General features: G+C 35.4%; 1 protein-coding gene across 1 annotated transcript in view; it reads right to left on the minus strand.

The window, feature by feature from the left end:
• Positions 1-20,036, minus strand: part of LOC101892206 (carbonic anhydrase-related protein 10) — an 83,405-nt gene that overhangs the window by 13,561 nt on the left and 49,808 nt on the right. The window contains exons 3-6 of the mRNA XM_005178083.4: positions 10,848-10,984; positions 8,388-8,579; positions 8,086-8,248; positions 1,051-1,205 (exon numbers count right to left, since the gene is read on the minus strand). Coding sequence (XP_005178140.1) covers positions 1,051-1,205; positions 8,086-8,248; positions 8,388-8,579; positions 10,848-10,984 — 647 coding nt within the window. The remainder of the gene's footprint in view (positions 1-1,050; positions 1,206-8,085; positions 8,249-8,387; positions 8,580-10,847; positions 10,985-20,036) is intronic.

Here is a 20,036-nt window from a genome sequence, read left to right on the forward strand (position 1 = left end):
TTTTCTTTCTGTTGCAGTTTTTCTTGCACTTTTGGAATTTCAAAGGCCTTACATCATTTTTCAATATTTGCCGAATGGAATTTTGCGATATGATCAGCTCACGAGCTATTTTTCGGCCACTGGGACACGGGTTCCGATTAAGTCGCTTCTTTATTTTTCGAACCATTTCTGCTGATGTTGCTGTTTTCTTTCGTCCACTTCCTTGACCTCAAGCTACGCTACCAGCATCACGGTAACGAGCGATGGTACGAGACACAAAAGATTTATTTACATTTAAATGCTGGAGTACTCTAACGATAGCCATTTGTGGCTTTCCAGCCAAATATAAAGAAATCACACTATCACGCTTGAATTCCATCACGAATAACCTTTTTTTCTGGGAAATTCTCACGAAAATGCTTTTGTACGCTTGTAAGCAATATATTGAGTTGTTACTGGAATAATTTTAAAACTTGTCGGACGAGTGGACTAAAAATGAGAGCAGTCTAAAGTTGGTTGCAGATTTTTCATCTCACCCTGTATGCATGGTATACCCTTGAGCTTCATTTTAGGTTTCTTTTTTGTCAGAGTCTTTAGGAAGACCTGTTCTGCAGACCTGTGGCATTTTGAACGTTTTCATTACAATTTCAACCAACGATTGTACTTGTTTTGAACTTCATGAGTCTTTTACAAAAAATTCTCGAAAATATTAATAGCACGCAAGTAACAACCTCTGCTTTTCTCACACATGCATGCCAACTAAATTTCCCTCGAAAAATTAAACACAATTTTCGCCCACATATTTGTCAATCTGCCAACTAGTGATTATGTCTACAATTTGTTCGCAAATTAATTTGTAATTTTATTACATTGCTACTAATTGGCTATTAATAGGGTTTTCATTATTTAATAAAAACTAAAAACAAAACAAAAAAAAAAAAAAAGAAAAGCAATGGTGTTTTTTTTTATGAAAAATGATGCATGTAACATTATTATATTTATGCATATTCCCTTTTTTCTACAATTTGATTTATTCGGGATATATATATTTTTTTTGTTTCGACAACTTACCTCTTGTTTTGTTATATAAATTGGCTTATTTACTATTATCCAGACAGTACTCTCCCAACAGCCGGGATGTGTGGTGGATCCTTCGTATGTTATATAATGATCGGTATTTGGCAGTAGAGCACGTACAGACAAATGTCGAATGGGCGTTGAAAAACCTGCAAAAAAATGCGTGCATGTATGAGTTTCGGGAAACCAACAACAACAACCAAATTATATAAATATATTTAAAATTATTTATTCATGCAAGGGAATTCCAATTATAGCTATTTGCACGGCATGGCGGAACGTGTTTAGAAAAGTAAAAGTATAATGGAATCATATTAGCTTAGTTGGTAGAGAATTTAATATTAGTAAAAATATTGGAATATTTTGCATGCGATTTAAAATTATATTATATGTTTTCAGTGTGGGAAAGCCCATTGCAAAATTGAAGTTTTATTATATAATGTCTGAAAGGTGGTTTCTTTGAAGAAGTCCTTAAGTAATATCCATATATGTACCATGAAATAAAGACATTTGTAACATTGTCGATTTATGCGATGATTTTTGTAATTGTAATATCATCCTTTACAATATTTAATATTTGAATCACTTTTCTCTGGTAAATTATCCGTTTGTACCTATACTGTTAAGGGTTGCCCATATGCTAATGTTAAAACAATATTAATAAGTTAGAAATCAATTTGGTCGGACGTGGCATAACGTATAAGTTATTATACCCTCCACCATAGTATGGAGGGTATATTAAGTTTGTCATTCCGTTTGTAACACCTCGAAATACACATTTTAGACCCCACAAAATATATATATTCTTTATCAGCATAAAATTCTATGTCGATTTAGCGATGTCCGTCCGTCTGTGGAAATCACTCTAGCTTCCGAACGAATTGAAATAGATTGATAAAATTTTGCTCAAATGTATGTTATGTCTGCAGTACTTTTGGTATTGAAAGTGGGCAATGTAGGTTCACGTCTTCGTAGAGCCCCCATATAACGGTACCTCCCGATATTGGGTATTTTGATGATTTTAGAGACATTATTTACCGGAACTATTCCAAATTTATTATTTGAAGTTCATAATAAATACTACAACCTATGACAGAAAATTGTCTGTGCAGGTTCACGTCTTCTTATAGCCCCCACATAACGGTACCCTCCAATATTAGGTATTTTGATGATATTAGTTACATTATAAATAGACTTTTCTTCAAGTTTCGCATTTAAATATTGTAATAACTTATGACAAAAGTTGTCTATGCAGGTCCATGCATCGTATAGACATTTGGTATTTTTAAGATTTTAACAGAATTTTTAACGGATTTTATTTTATTTTATTTATTTATTTATTTTTTTGGAAATTGCCAAATTTGTACCGTATGGTGGAGGGTATTAAAAGTTCGGCCCGGCCGAACTTACAGCTTTTTTACTTGTTTATGACTAAACTAAGCCACATTGAAATTTTATGACGGTACTTTTTTCCAATATTACGGGTAGTCCGTTCGCTCAATGCGATATTTTTACTTTTATTCGTTTTTTGGGGGGAAGTTACCAGGAAGAATGACCTTTATGCCATATCAAAGTTGGTTTGTGCGAAGTTTGAAGAAAATTGAACAGCGATTTCACACCAAGTTATTTTTATGGGGTAGGCTCAGGAACGAGTGGACCAATATTGTTTATTTTCGCTCCTGACCTAAGTCTTATCTGGGCACAGATAGATCGACGAACATTCAGACATGACTACGATTTCAAATGTCCCGAAGGAGTACTCTTTCAAAGAGACCGAAAGTTTAAAATATTTGTTTCGACGAGGCACATTTTGGCCGAATCATATGATAGGTGCCTTCTGAAGCCATAAGACAGAATATAATAATTTTGAATGTGTTCTTTGTTATGCTTGTGTAAAATCGGTTCTTTTTAAGTAGCTACTATTATCTGAATGTTTCTGATGAGCTATAAAGTACTTTGTGGTTCCACTAAATATGCATTACTAGAGTCGAAACCGCATTTGAATTCCTATTCTATGAAGTTTTTCACGTGCCCTCATCGATTAATAAAGACTTACATCATATACACCTATCATTGTCATAGTGGGCTGATATATGCAAGTTTCAGTGTATTTTTCCTTCTCCACAAAGAATATTGATTACTCAGGAAGTTAAAATTTGACGCATGGAACTAACAAAATATTTTCATATACCACATAAGTTATAGGCTTAATATTTGGAATTTTGAAGGAGTTACCTACATTTTCTAAAGGTGTTGCTAAGATGGACTGTAAAATAAAAACCTTAAAAATATTCACGTGTATACATGTTCCTATAGAATTTATAGTTGTTAGAGGATGCATATTTATAGTCAACAAAACAAAAACAGTAAAAAAACACCCTCCACTATTTGAAAGGAAACTTGACAAATTTCAAAACAAAATTAGGTTGAAAATACCGCTCAACCCTTAAATGGTTCTGCATACGTAATGTTTAGTGTCATAGGCTGTAGTACCGATCCTGAACTTCAAATAAGAAATTCAAAAAAAAAAAAAAAAAACAGAGGAATAATGTCGCTGATATTATCAAAATACCGCATAAAGGGACGTAACTTTATAATTGGACTATACGAAGACGTTGACCTTCATGGAAATTTCGTCATAGATTGTGGTACCCATTACTGACCTTAAGTACGAAGCTTGAAACAATTTCGGAAAAAAAAACCGCAAGAATCATTAAAATACCGAATAGTGGGAGGTATTGTTTACGGGGGCTATACGAAAACGTAGACCGACATTTTCCTACCCACTGGCAAAATACAGATATGTGCAAAATTTTAGCCTTCCATCTCAATTCGTTCGAAAGATAAAGCAATTAAAATAGACATAAGGGCATCGCTAAATACGCTAAGAATGTTACGCTCATCAAGAAAATATATACTTTTTTAGGGTCTGAATACGTATTTCGAGAAATTACAAATGGAATGAAAAAGTTAATATACCCTCCACCACTTTCTTCCTTTTTTAAGAGACATTCTGTTTTTAATTGTTTCCACTTAACAGTTATAATGGTATTATTATTAGGTTTATTTAACTTTCTATAAAGACAAAAAACAATTTGGTTACCTCAAGAAACAACTAAGGATATACTAATGCTTGAAACCACAATTGAACTTAATCTTTCTGGAAAATAGAAAAAGCACCCCTCCCTCAAGATCAAGTGAAATAACAACGTCCCGAAATAAAATAAGTGAAAAATAGGCAGCTTTAAGTGTTGGTTTAAAAATTTCACACCATTTCCGCCAACACTAAAGTTAGCTGGCAGGGGGTTACACCTAAGACTCGACATCAACAAAATACACATACATCTAAACAGCAAGAAGCCAAAACCATGGATGGCCTTAAGCAGCAAGTCATGCCGCAACTAGGCAATTGATGTTGGGACCTCGTCGACTGTTGCATGGCAAAATTATGCTTCAAATTTGCAAGCATTATAAGCCACAAACAAATTGTGAAACAACAACAACAGCACCGACGTGAATGAAAATGACGACAATCCCACACAGGTTCTGAGGAGAAAGAACTACAGGCGGAGAGGAAAGTTATTTTCTCTTTTTCTTAGGTGCCCGCAAACCTTGTTGGGGGTGGGAGACTTGCACACACTCATACAAACACATTCCGGCTTTACGTGCCACATTATGATATATTTTTATTGCTGTTAACGGTGGCAATGACGATATCAACGGCTTTGGCGAAAGCCAACTAATATCCATAACTTCTTGAAGTCGCCCCCATTTGAAAGTTGTTTATTTTTATGGAATTGCAGTTAACTGAAGAGCGAGGAACGTGCATCGCTCGCTCGCTACAAGTTCTTGGAGTGAAGTTTTTGGATGTCGTGCTTGATTTTCTCTATTTTTTGGGTTTGCATAGAAAGGAAAAGCATATTCAGGATACATGAATATGACTTGTAGCTGCTAGACGTTTTGTAATTCGTTCGGTATTTGTATGAGTGTGTGAGAGGGAACGAATGCAAATAAATTCGATTTTATTTTTTGACTTGGAAAGTGTGCAAAAAGTGCATGACATTATTAAAATGTCGGATGGTATGTTGTATGAGCGAATTGCTGAATGGGAATGGTACATCTTTGATGGGCAAGTCGACATTTTATAATGCTACCTTTGTAAATCGGTAAAAGTTTGGAAGTTTTTAGCTAAAACTTTGTGGAATTTAGTCCAGTGTTTATACCCTTCACCACATCATGGAGGGTATATTAAGTTTGTCATTGCGTTTGTGATATCTCGAAATATACATTTTAGACCCCACAAATTATATATTCTTGATCAGCATAACATTCTATGCCGATTTAGCGATGTCCGCCCGTTTGTCCGTCTGTGGAAATTACTCTAGCTTCCGAACGAAATGAAGTAGGTTGATAAAATTTTACTCAAATGTATATTATGACTGTAGGACTTTTGGTATTGAAAATGGGTCAAGTAGGTCCACGTTTTGGTATAGCCCTCCCTACTTTCGGTATTTTAGTTATTTAAGCGGCATTAGTCACCGGAATAGTTTCAATATTTGAAGTTCGTAATGGATACTACTGCCTTAGACAGAAAATTGTCTGTGCAGGTCCACGTCTTCGTATGTCCCTCATATAACGGTACCTCCCGATATTTGGTATATTGATGATTTTAGCGAATTTATTCACCGGAATTGTTTCAAATTTGGTATTTAAAGTTCGTAATGAATACTACAGCCTAAGACAAAAAATTATCTGTGCAGGTTCACGTCTTCGTTTAGCCCCCATATAACGGTACCTCCCGATATTAGGTATTTTGATAATTTTAGCGACATTATTCACCGGAATTGTTTCAAATTTGGCATTTTAAGTTCATAATGGATACTACAGCCTAAGACAAAAAATTATCTGTGCAGGTTCACCTCTTCGTAAAGCCCCCATATAACGGTACCTCCCGATATTCGGTATTTTAAATATTTTAGCGAATTTATTCACCGGAATTCTTTCCCATTTGGTATTTAAAGTTCGTAATGGATACTACAGCCGAAGACAAAAAATTGTCTGTGCACGTCCACGTTTTGGTATAGCCCCCATATAACGGTACCTCCCGATATTCGGTATTTTAATGATTTTAGGTATATTCTTCACCAGAATTGTTTCAAATTTGGTCTTTGAAGTTCGTAATGGATACCACAGCCTACGACAGAAAATTGTCTGTGCAGGTCCACGACTTCGTATCGCCCCCATATAACGGTACCTCCCGATCTTCGGTATTTTGATGATTTTAGGAACATTTTTCACCAGAATAGTTTCAAATTTGGTCTTTGAAGTTCGTAATGGATACCACAGCCTAAGACAAAAAATTATCTGTGCAGGTCCACGTCTTCGTATAGGCCCCATATAACGGTACCTCCCGATCTTAGGTATTTTAACGATTTTAGGGACATTTTTCACCAGAATTGTTTCAAATTTGGTATTTGAAGTTCGTAATGTATACCACAGCCTAAGACAAAAAATTGTCTGTGCAGTCCACCTCTTCGTAAAGCTCCCATATAACGGTACCTCCCGATATTCGGTATTTTAATGTTTTTAGCGACTTTATACATCTGAATTATTTCAAATTTGGTATTTGAAGTTCGTAATGGATTCTACAGTCTATGACAGACAATTGTCTGTGCAGGTCCACGTCTTCGTATAGCCCCCATATAACGGTACCTCCCGATATTCGGTATTTTGATTTTATCGACATTATAACCGATTTTTTTTAAGTTTCGCATTTAAATATTTTAATGGCTTATGACAACTGTTACCTACACAGGTTCATGTTGTCGAATAGACTTTAACATAATAGCTACATTCGGCACTTTTAAGATTTTAACAGAATTTTTAACGGATTTTATTGTTTTTGAGAATTGCCAAATTCGTTCCAAATGGTGGAGGGTATTCAAAGTTCGGCCCGGCCGAACTTACATCTTTTTTACTTGTTTAAATGTGTCATATCTTTAAACTTCTAAAGCAAAAATACTTATTCTTTACTTTAGATTTACGTTCATTGATAATTCTATCGCCATGGAGATGGTGTCCTTTGTTTTTAGCTGTATGTGCCATTATCTGATATACATTTCGCGACTTTCTACATTTCATATTTAAATCCTGTAGCTGTTTGCGTCATTTCACCGGTTCATACAAGTTTGCACATTTAATCATAAATTTCAATTAGAATTTTAATAAGCTTCTCCAAATACCTTCCACAATCAATTGTACAATTTTCCATCTCAATTATTTCTTCACTTCAAATTAATGTGCAAAGGTCTCTTGAGGAGCATAATGTCGACAATGGAACACTTTCGCTGCAACCTAGTTTCAACGTCCCCCTCCCCCTCCTGAATTTGTGTGCCAAATTGCAAGCATCACCCACCATTTGGGCAACTCATTATTAGCTGCTTCAAACATTCCAACACCAAAATAAGGTCATCATTATGAAATACAAAAAATCGACGATGTTTCTAAATGACCGGAAATATAAAGTCTTGTTAATGTCATAATATTTGACACCTGTTTATGGCTGACACTCGACATTCAACAAGAGCTACAGAAAGCGATAACAACATGCAACAAACATGCAGCCTTGTTGTGGATGTCGTCGACGACGACGACGTTCCACCGACACACACACACACACACACACACACAACCAAACTTGTAGAAAAACTCGTTGTGTGTATTCAAAGTCTGAACAACAACAAAAATAATACTACAACAAAGTGAACAACAACATCAATGTTGACCTACATTATTAAATTTTTAACAATCACACCATGTCGCTGTCAATCTCGACGTTTGGTGGGTGTGTATGTATGTGTGTGGGAATGAAAATCAGTGGAATAAGTAAAGGTATTTATGAATATATGGGTGGGTGAAAGTATAGCGGATGACTTTTAATAGCCTCCTATTTGGAAAATAAAAACGCACACGCATACACACTCGTATTGGTTGTGGCCAACCAACCAACCACCCGGTCCGCCTACTCACCCCGAAAAACCACTTTGTTGAACGTGCTCGTTATGATGCGCAATTCAGGATTTGGCGTTTCACCAATTTGCACCATTAGTGAAAGTCCAACAATGCCTTGGGATTTGTGCTGTGCTTCGGACATATTATGATACAATTCCTTGTTGAAGCCATAAATTTGTATCTGCAACAAGAACAACAAAAGAGAGAAATATGAAATTTTCACACACACAAACACACACACAAAATGTTTCAATGAATGCATGCATTTTCAATAATTTAATTTCGCATAGACGAAAGACGAAAGCCTTTGTATTACTCACCTCTCCGGGAAAACTATAGCCTTGTACATAGTGCTCCGAGCCACGTGTGTCCTGGGTACCGTAGTGTATATAAATTTCTTCGAATTGATATTTATATGCCAGTGGACCACCGGATATATTGACGTGTTGTTTGGTATCTTTGTCAACACGAAATACCAGCGATTGTCCGGTATTGTGCAATGTTCCAGAAACCTATGGTTTTGAAGAGGAGATGCAAAGAAGCCAATCAATTTTTATTCGTTTCGAAATGAAGCGAATTAAATAAGAAGTGAGAAACTAAAATTATTATTATTCAAATATAAAACTAATAAAGAAAATCCTAAAGTCGGCGGGGCCGATTTTATGATACCCTACACCACTTTGCTAAGTTAGTTGAGCTCCACATAACAATTAAAAGTATTTATGGGAGAATTCAATCATACACCCTATGATTATAATTATAATTTAAAGTTCAAAGGACTAAATATGCCGAAGCATTTGTATCTTTTAAATTCGGAATTGTATTGCCCATTTGGTGCACAATTAATTTGAAATCGGATGAAGATATATATGGGAGCTATATCCAAATCTGAACCGATCTCGATAAAATATGACAAAGATATTTCTGAGCTGTATTTGATATATTTCCCTGAATATCGTTGTTACGGAGTGCATATTACTGCTGTGGGGAACAAATACAACAAATCGGATGAACAATATATATGGTAGCTATAGCTATATCTGAACCGATCTTCACCAAATTTGGTCGTATGTGCCAAATTCCATCCCATCGAAGTTATATATGGGAGCTATATTCAAATATAATCTCCATAAAATTTAGCAAATGTATTTCTGAGCTGTATTTGATATATTTCCCAAAAAATTGTTGTTACAGAGTGCATATTACGGCTGCGGAGGACAAAAATAACAAATCGGATGAACAGTATTTATGGAAGCTATAGCTATATCTGAACCGATTTCGATCAAATTTGGCATACTTATTTTCAGGTCCAATCTGATCGTAGGTGCAAAATCCCATACTATTCGTACTGATATTACACGTTTGGTGCACAATAAAAAGCAAATCGGACGAAGATATATATGGGAGCTATATTTAAGTTTTTACCGATTATCTCCAATTTCAATAGGGTTCGTCCTTGGGCCAAACAAATGTTGTTTGGAAAATTTCATCTCAATCGGATAATAAATGCGACCTGCATTTTGTTCACAAGAATACATGGACAGACGGACTGACATGCATAAATCAACTCAGAAAGTGATTCTATGGAGATCCTCAAAAGTAACTATGGGTCTATCTCGCTTCCTTTTGCCTGTTACAAACAACTGCACAAAGACATAATACCCTCACCACCTTGTGGTGTAGGGTATAAAAATCAAACGTTTGTGTTTATACCCTCCACCAAACATTGTACGGAGGATCTAAAAAGTCCATAATTCCGTTTGTAACCCATCGAAATAATAATTCAGACCCAACAAAGTATATATATATATTCTTGATCAGCGTACAATTCTAAGATGATTTAACCCTATCCGTCCATCCCCCCATCTATTGTGAAAATCTAGAATCAAAACGAATAAGTATAGGAAGCTAAAATTTTGCACCAATCTCTCTTTTGTCTGTAGGCAGATCAAGTTCGAAGATGGGCTATATCTGCTATATCTAAGATGTCGTGTAGCCCCCCGTATAACGGTACACCTGATCTTCGGTATTTTGATGATTTTAATCAAAATTTTCAATGAAATTGTTTGAAGGCGTTCTTTGTGACTACTTTACCCCCTGAAAAATAATTGTCTATATAGGTTCACGATATCGTATATCCTCGATATAACGATACCTCCCGATATTCGGTATTTTGATGATTTTAGCCACATTTTTTATGGAATTGTATGAAATTCTACACAATGATTTCTCTTTGTGTACTTTACCCCCCTGAAAGAGAAATGTCTTTATAGGTCCTCAATATCATATTGCCACAATACAATGGCGCTCCGCGATACTGGGTATTTTGATGATTTTAGCCACATTTTCCAATGGAATAGTCTGAAAATCCACACAAGGAGTTCCCTCTGAGTACTTTACCCCCTGGAAGAAAATTGTCTATACGTTTTTGTATAGCAACCATATAACGCTACGCAAATTTAGTATTTGAAGTTCGTTATGGGTATAACCACGTATTGGTACCTCCCTTTATTTCGTATTTGAAATTCGGAATCGGTGCTACAGCCTATGACAAAAAATACTTATCCAGCACCACGTCTTAGTATAGCCCACATATAAAGGTTTTCATTGGAAATTTTTCGACGGAATTTTTCTTTCCTTCCGAATGGTGGAGTGTATAAAAAGTTCGACCCAGCCCAACTTAGCTTCTTTTTTACTTGTTTTCTCTCTCATAAATTTTCAAAATTAGAACTTTATTTCAATGTTATGAGATTTTTTAAATTTGTCCTTTTCGAACTTACCTTGTGTTTGTCTATATGCAATGGCCTCAGAAATGGATCGAACAGCAATTTATCTGGCACAATATCGATGGGCGACTGTCGTCTACCTTTGTTGCACATATTCCATTGTGGATTTATAAGGCCCCAAAAACTTGGTCCTGAAAAAAAAAAATATAATAAATATCATGAATTATTGGTGATGAATAATAACTGTTGCATTGTGTAGGTCATTGATGTTCTCTTCAAAGTGTCATGTATTTTGCATTACGATAGCATACAAAATTCTTCATCGGTTATAAAGTTTAGTGAGAACATACTTAACATGTGAATTTTAGTAGCATCTCATGTGTTATACTAATACATCATTACTAGAAAGGGGTTTAAATATTAATTACTCTTCTGCCCTCAAAATTCTGTTGGAGAGTCATATTTTATCTTGACATTAATATTTTGGCTTTCTGACTTATCTATTAATACCTTCCTTCGCACCGAAACTTTTGAAAATTTGACACAGTAGAGTTCGACGTATTGATAAGCAACTCTTCTTTAAGCGAAAATGTGCACAACTCCTATACAGGGTGAGATAAAAAACAGCAACAAAGTCAAACGCCATAACTTTTAAATTTTTATACCCTCCACCATACGATGGAGGGTATATTAACTTTGTCATTGCATTTGTAACTCCTCAAAATACTTATGTCAGACCCAACAGAGTAAATATATTCTTGATCAGACTGTCTACCTGTCCGTCTGTGGTAATCATGCTATCTTTCGAACGAATTGAGATACAAGGCTAAAATCTTGCACACATGATTATTTCACCAGTAGGCAGGTTAAGTTCGTAAATGGGTAATGTAGGTCCACGTTTTCATATAGCCCCCATATAAAGGTACCTCCCGATATTCGGTATTTTGATGATTTTAACTATATTGTTCACCGGAATTTTTTCAAATTTGGTTTTTGAAGTTCGAAATGGATAGTACAGCCTATGACAGAAAATTGTTTTTAGAGGTCCACGACTTCGTATAGCCCCCATACAACGGTTCCTCCCTATATTCGGTATATTTATGATTTTTGCGACATTTTTCACCTGAATTGTGTCAAATTTGGCATTTGAAGTTCGTAATGGGTACTACAGGTTTGACAGAAAATTGTCTGTGCAGATCAACGTATTCGTATTCGGTATTTTGATGATTTAAGGGCCATTATTCACCGGAGTAGTTTCAAATTAAATATTTCGAGTTCGTAATGGGAACTACAGTCTGTGACGGAAAATTGTCTATGCAGGTCCAAGTCTTCGTATAGGCCCTATAAATCAGTACCTTTCGATATTCGGTACTCTGACGATTTTAGGTACAATACTCACCGCCATTGTTTGAGATGTCGTATTTGAAGTTTGTAATGGATGCTATAGCCTGTGATAGGAAATTGTCAGGTCCAGGACTTGAACAGGTCCAGGACTTCGTATAGCACCGATATAACGGTACCTCCCTATATACGGTATTTTGAGGATTTTAGTTACATTATTCACCGTTTATTTCAAGTTTCGAATTTGAAAAAAAACAATGCCTTTATAGGTCCGCGTCGTATAGACCCCAATATAACGGCTACATTGGGTATTTTTAAGATTTTAACAGAATTTATAACGGATTTTATTTTTTGAAAACTTCCAAATTCGTTCCAAATGGTGGAGGCTATTCAAAGTTCGGCCCGGCCGATCTTACTGCTTTCTAACTTGTTTTTTTTTTCTTTTTAATTTATTGAATGAATGCAAAAAATGTCGGAAGTGGCATAAAATTTTAGAATAAGATTTAGATTTGTTCGAAATGGCCACCTTTGGCAGAAATTATGGCTTTCAAACAGTCAATGAAACCGTCACACGCTGCTGGAATGTTGCTCTGCGGTATTTTGGCCCATTCGCGGCGAAACGCTTGCATGAGGTGATCTACACTTTGGTATTTTTTAGTGCCAACCTTGCTTTCCAAAATACTCCAGACAAAATAGTCTAACGGATTGGTATCCAGAGATTTTGGTGGCCATTGTGCACTGGAAATGAAGCGGGGAACCTCATTCTGTAACCATTCTTGGGTGGCGCATGCTGAGTCCTATTGGAATATAAGGAAATCAAACTACCATGCTTGAATTCCCTCACGAATAAGTTTTATTTCTGGAAAATTCTCACCAAAAAGCTTTTGTACTCTTGTAAGCAATATAATGAACTGTCACTGGAATAATTTTAACAGCTGTCAGACAAGTGGCTTAGAAATGACAGCAGTCTGAAATTGGTTGCAGTTTTTTTTATCTTACCCTGTCTTTGTAATGGCGCCCAATGCGCTCGAAAATCAAACTTTTTACCGGAAAATATACTTATCAATTTTATTTCTTATGACATTCACTTTGTTTCTGTTTCAGAAACATTTTATTAGCCTCATCCATTTTCCAAGTGTCAAAGAACAAAAAAAAAGAACAAAGGTGCCTTATAAATAACAGCAAATAAAAATGGACGTTGATTGTAAATATTAACCAAAGGATATTAATAAATGTTGCCAATACCATCAGCACACAATGTGGTTACACATGTTTCGTTTTTTTGCATTTTGAATATTTGAATTTTTTGCCAAAGGGGTATACAAATGGACTGACGCGTAGAGTAACCAGGGTGTGACTTGAGGAGGCCTTCGGCATAAATTAAGTAATAAAATGGATATTCTTTTCATTCGAGGAATCGTTTTTATACTGCATTTGTGGGAATAATTTCTTGGAATTGTCCTATGCCACTACTTCGTATTATTCAAGGCTGTCCGGAGGTAACACCAAGTTAAATTTTCCCTATAATATGTTTTCATAAGAAAGGGCTCTTCATTGTATAAAACAAAAATGTTGAAATATTGACTTTCACAATAACCCTGTGTTCTCTCTGCATTGAATCCTGTCATGTGTTGCTGATGTTGCTACCAGTGTTATTGTTTCCAACATTTATACATACATATATTTTCCTTTTTTCATGGAATACAATCCTTTTTTATACCCTCCACCATACATAGTATGGAGGGTATATAAAGTTCGTCATTCCGTTTGAAATTCCTCGAAATATTCATAATAGACCCTACAAAGTACATATATTCTGGATCAGCGTAAAGTTCTAAGACGATCTAGTGATATCCGTCTGTTGTAACCACGTTATCTTTCGAACGAATTGAGATAGAAAGCCAAAATTTTGCATAGATGCATAGTTTGGCAGTAGGCAGGATAAGTTCGTAAATGGGCCATGTCGGTCCACGTTTTCGAATAGCCACCATACAACGGTACCTTCCTATATGGGCAAAAAAACCGTATGCAGGCTCTCGTTTTCGTGTATCCCCCATATAAAGGTACCACCCGATATTCGATATTGTAGTGATTTTAGCTACATTATTCACTGGAACTGTTTAAAATTTCGTATTTGAAGTTCGTTATGGGTACTACAGCCTATAACAAAAATTTTTGTATGCAGGTCCACGTCTTCGTATAGCCCCCATATAACGGTTTTCATTTAAGTGGTAGTTTTCTGAATTTTTATACTCTACGCCACAAGGTAGTCAGGGTATTATGTCTTTTTGCATTTGTTTGTAACAGGCAAAAGGAAACGAGATAGACCCATAGTTCCTTTTGATGATCTGCATAGAATCACATTCTGAGTCGATTTATGCATGTTCGTCCGTTCGTCTGTCCATGTATTTTTGTAAACAAAGTACAGTTTGCAATTATTGCCCTATCCAGATGAAATATTTCACAAAACATTTGTTTGGCCCAAGGACGAACCCTATTGAAATTGGAGATAATCGGTCAAAATTTAGATATAGCTCCCAAATATATCTTCAACCGATTTGCCTTTTATTGTGCACCAAACGTATAATATCAGCCCAAATAGTATGGAATTTTGCACATACAACTAAATTAGGCCTGAAAATAAGTATGCCAAATTTGATCGAAATCGGTTCAGATATAGCTATAGCTCCCATATATATTGTTCATCCGATATGTTTTTTTTTGTCCTCCGCAGCCGTAACATACACTCTGTAACAACAATATTTGGCGAAATATATCAAATACAGCCCAGAAATACATGTGCCAAATTTTATGGCGATCGGTTCAGATTTGGATATAGCTCCCATATATAACTTCGTCCGATTTACCTTAGATTGTGCACCAAACGTCTAATATTTGTCCAAATGGGATGGTGTTTGGCACTTAGGACCGAATTTAGTCTAGAAGTTAGTACGTTAAATTTGGTGAAGATCGGTTCAGATATAGCTATAGCTCCCATATATAATGTTCATCCGATTTGTTTTATTTGTTACCCACAGCCGTAATATGCACTCCATAACAACGATATTCAGGGAAATATATCAAATACAGCCCAGAAATACATGTGCCAAATTTTATCGAGATCGGTTCAGATTTGGATATAGCTCCCATATATAACTTCGTCCGATTTACCTTATATTGTGCACCAAACGTCTAATATTTGTCCAAATATTTGGCACTTAGGACCGAATTTAGTCTAGAAGCTAATGTGTGAAATTTGGTGAAGATCGGTTCAGATATAGCTATAGCTCCCATATATACTGTTCATCCGATTTGTCATATTTGTTACCCACAGCCGTAATATGCACTCCGTAACAACGATATTCAGGGAAATATATCAAATACAGCTCAGAAATATCTTTGCCAAATTTTATCGAGATCGGTTCAGATTTGGATATAGCTCCCAAATATATATCTTTATCCGATTTCAAATTAATTGTGCACCAAATGGGCAATACAATTCCGCATTTAAAAGATACAAGTGCTTCGGCATATTTAGTCCTTTGAACTTTAAATTATAATTATGATCATGGCGTGTATGATTGAATTCTCCCATTAAAACTTTTAATTGTTATGCGGGGCTCTACTAAATTAGCAAAGTGGTGTAGGGTATCATAAAGTCGGCCCCGCCCGACTTTAAGACTTTCTTTACTGTTTTTTTTTTTTTTTTGTTTTTGTAATTTTTCAAGTTCCCTCCAAATGGTGGAGGGTATTAACAGTTCAGCCCAGCCGTACTTAGCTGCCTTTTTACTTGTTTCTCTCTCTCCATTTCTGCTTGTAGTCCCGTTGTTCGAAAATGTTGAAAATTATCGAAAATGACAGTCTATCTGATGCGGAATGAAAGCCATTGATGTTGTTTGGCTTTTACACTGCAACCATGTCTCGGCAGTGCGTCTGGCTAACCGAACACGTATCCGTCGTATATGTGCATATTTTTCGATTCTCTGTGACCGACCATGTTCAATAGTATTGCAAAATGTATTTCCATTTTAAATATTAACAATTTTTCTCATAGTTGTTGTTGTTGCTGCCCTTGCTGTTGTTGTTGCTGTTATTGTTGTATGCAGTATGTCCATTGTGTTAAAAGTTACCTTAACAAATTTGATTATTTTTTTTACCTTTTGTTGCAGCTTTGCGAATGGAAAATGTAGCCAGCGTATGAATGCAAGAACAACAAAACATTGGCAGTGACACAAAATTGCTGTCTGACTGTATCTATTAAGTTGCAATGTTCGTGTCAAACCGAATGATGGCATTGTGTGACATTTTGGTTTGAAAGCAGTACGTAGTGGATGGACGACAGATTCGTGGAATTCATTGATATTTAATTGTTTAATATTTTTTTGCGGGCTGTCTTTAAAATGCTGTTGCTGTTTTCATTTTTTGGAAAGCAGACCAAGGTGTGGAAGGTTAATGTTGATAATAGTTGGAAGAGAAGGCTATCATTAAAACTTAATTAGCAGGATTATGGTGGGGTTTAATTATTCTGCTAATTTTATTTTTGTTCTCAATATAAACAAGTAAAAAAGTATCGGTCGGTTTTGCCGACAGATGTATACCCTCAGCCCTCTTCACCCTCTATGGGGTGGGTTCTGAAAGAATCGGTCAATATTGTCCATTTCGTATCCCACCTAAATAAATATGATATAAATAATCTATCTTTCTATATCTATAAAAGAGGAAAATGTTTGTATGTTTGTTTGTTTGTTTGTAATTTATGGACTCGAAAACCGCTGAATAGATTTTCCTGAAAATTTCCATATATACTGCAACATCGCCTGAAAGTAACATAGGCTATATACATTTTTGAATTTCCACTTGGAACTGGAGATATAGCATCAGAATCGGAGGTACCTCCCAAAAATTTAGATTTTATATGCACATATCTATTGATTGGTTGAAGATACAGTCTCCAAATTTGTAACGGAACTTGGAACAAAAATAAGTTTGCCAAATTATATTGTAATCGGTTCAGATTTGGATATAGCTCCATCGACCGATATAGCAATGTAAAGAATCGATGAGTTGCTTCGCAATTTATGATAGATATAAATATTGAATATTGTGTCCCTTTGTGGGTGAGGCACCAGAAGGTGTTCGCAGATATATAGCATATTCACAACAGATCTGGTGTTAGCAAAAAATTATTGTATGTTTGAAATTTGAAGAGAGTTGGATCCTTATTTTGCTTTCTTTGAGTGTTATGTTTTTAAAAATTAGATTATCGCTTCCCTTTCTGTGCAGAAAATATTTCGACCATTTGTGGGGGAGGTATCAGAAGAAGTGGACCGATATACTCCATCTTAAAACCAGACCTTGGCTAATAAAATTATTGGGATGGGTGAAATTTGAAGACAATCGAACTCTTGACTCACATTTTATGAGAGTTGTAATTATTCAAAATGTTGAACATTTGTGGGGGAGGTACTTGAAGGAGTGAACCGATATTGTCCATTGTCGGACCATACCTAGCACTGATGCAAATATTAGGATTTGCAAAGTTGGAGCAAAATCGGATCATCGTTTCTCTTTCTGTGCAAAAAATATATGTTTTGCAAATTTCGACCTTTTGTGGAGGAGGTACCAGAAGGAGTGGACCGATATTGCCCATCTTAACACCAGACCTTAGGTTAATATAAACATTTGGATGTATGAAATTTGAAGACAATTGAACTGTTACATCACATTTTATGAGAGTTGTAATGATTCCAAATTTTGACCATTTGTGGGGGAGGTACTTGATGGAGTGGACCGATATTGTCTATTTTCACACCTAACCTAGCACTAATGCAAATATTAGGATTTGAAAACTTTGGAGCACAATCGAATTATCCCTTCTCTTTCTGTGCAAAAAATATTTTTTTGAATATTTCGACCTCTTGTGTTGGAGGTACCAGAAGGAGTGGACCGATATTGCCCATCTCCGAACTCGATCTAAGTTTGACAAGAACATTACGATATACCAAGTTTGGATCAAATCGGATACTCCCTTCGAGAGTTATCGTGCGCACCAGCCAGCCAGCCAGACAGACAGACAGGCGGACGGACGGATGGACGGACATCGGTGGATCGACTCCAAATGTTCTGAAACGGATTTGGTCCAAAGAGACCTAGGGTCTAAAACCGTTATTTCCTCTAGGCACGTTTTTGCCGTATCAAATGATATATACCCTCTGTAGCCATATGGCTGAAGGTATGAAAATTGTCAATTTTGTTGTGAACAACACGGAAACATTTTAAGGAAGTGGTTACGATAACTGTAAATTGATATAGGAAAATGTTTTCTACTCTTACCACAAACCTCCCCCTCCTTCGGATACCTCCCCCACAAGTGGTCAACATCTATGTACAGTGACATTATAGACCGGAATTGTTTAAAATTTCTTATTGGAAGATCTTAATGGGGACTACAACCTATGACATAAAATTACTTATACAGGTCCAAGTCTTAGTGTAACCCCTATTTTATATAGTTATTTTTATGGTAATAGAGACATTCTAAATCGGAAGTGTTTCAAATTTCGTATTTGAAGTTCGTAATGGGTACTACAGTTCACGTCTTCGTGTATTAATAATAGAACGATAGCTTCTCATATTCGGTATTTTGATGACTTTGGAGATGTTATTCACCAGAATGGTTTCAATTTTCTTATCTGAAGTTCGTAATGAACACTTCAACCGATGACAGGATGTTCTCTATGCACGTCCACGTCTTCTTATAACCCATATATAACGGAAACTCCCTTTTTCGGTATTTTGATGATATTAGCGACATTATTCATCAGCATAGTTTCAATTTTCGTATTTGAAGTTCGGAATCGGTATTACGGCATATGACGGAGAATTACTTAGGTGGATCCATGGTTTCGTATTGCTCTCATATAACAGTTTTAATTTAAGCAGAATTTTTCGATGGTATTTTTTGAAATTTTTCAAATTCCCTCAGACTTGTGGAACTTCCAAATTGTGGAACTTCGCTTTTTTCATTCCCTACACCACATAGTGATAAGGGTATTATTTATTTGTGCATTTGTTTGTAACATGGAGTAGGAAGCAAGATAGACCCATAGTTCCTTTGAGGATCTTCGTAGAATCACTTTAATGGCTAATATCAACCAAAATGGACTGAATTTTTGCAATTAGGACTGAATACATCTTACCAATAGGTACTTGAAATTTGGGATTTTCTGATTTGGGTTCTAAAGTCCCTCACAAGCGTAATATGCATTCCACAACAATGATCGATGGTACCAGATGTCAGATACAGGTCTAAAATAAGTGTATAAAATTTTGTCAAAATCGTGTCAGATTTGGATATTGGTCCCATATATATATATATATATATATATATATATATATATATATATATATATATATATATATATATATATATATATATATATATATATATATATATATATATATATATATATATATATATATATATATATATATATATATATATATATATATATATATATATATATATATATATATATATATATATATATATATATATATCCAACCGATTTCGGGTTAATTGTGCACCAAATGGTCATTGTCAGAGTAATTGACCTGAATTACTGGTACATCTGAAGAAAATCGGTTCAGATATATTTATAGCTCCCATATATATGGTTCATCAGATTTGTAATATACATTCGACAGAAATGATATTTGGTACCAGATACAGCCCAGAAATACCACTGCCAAATTTTATCAGTATATCAAATTGAGCTATAACTCCCATATATATGTTTCATCCGATTTGGTTTCTAAGTCCCTTACATTCCTAATGTGCATAGCTCAGAAATACCTTTGCCAAATTTTATCGGTAACGTCTAAGATTTGGATACAGCTTCC

Source organism: Musca domestica, unplaced genomic scaffold (genome assembly GCF_030504385.1).
Source record: "Musca domestica strain aabys unplaced genomic scaffold, Musca_domestica.polishedcontigs.V.1.1 2, whole genome shotgun sequence".
Classification (NCBI taxonomy): domain Eukaryota; kingdom Metazoa; phylum Arthropoda; class Insecta; order Diptera; family Muscidae; genus Musca; species Musca domestica.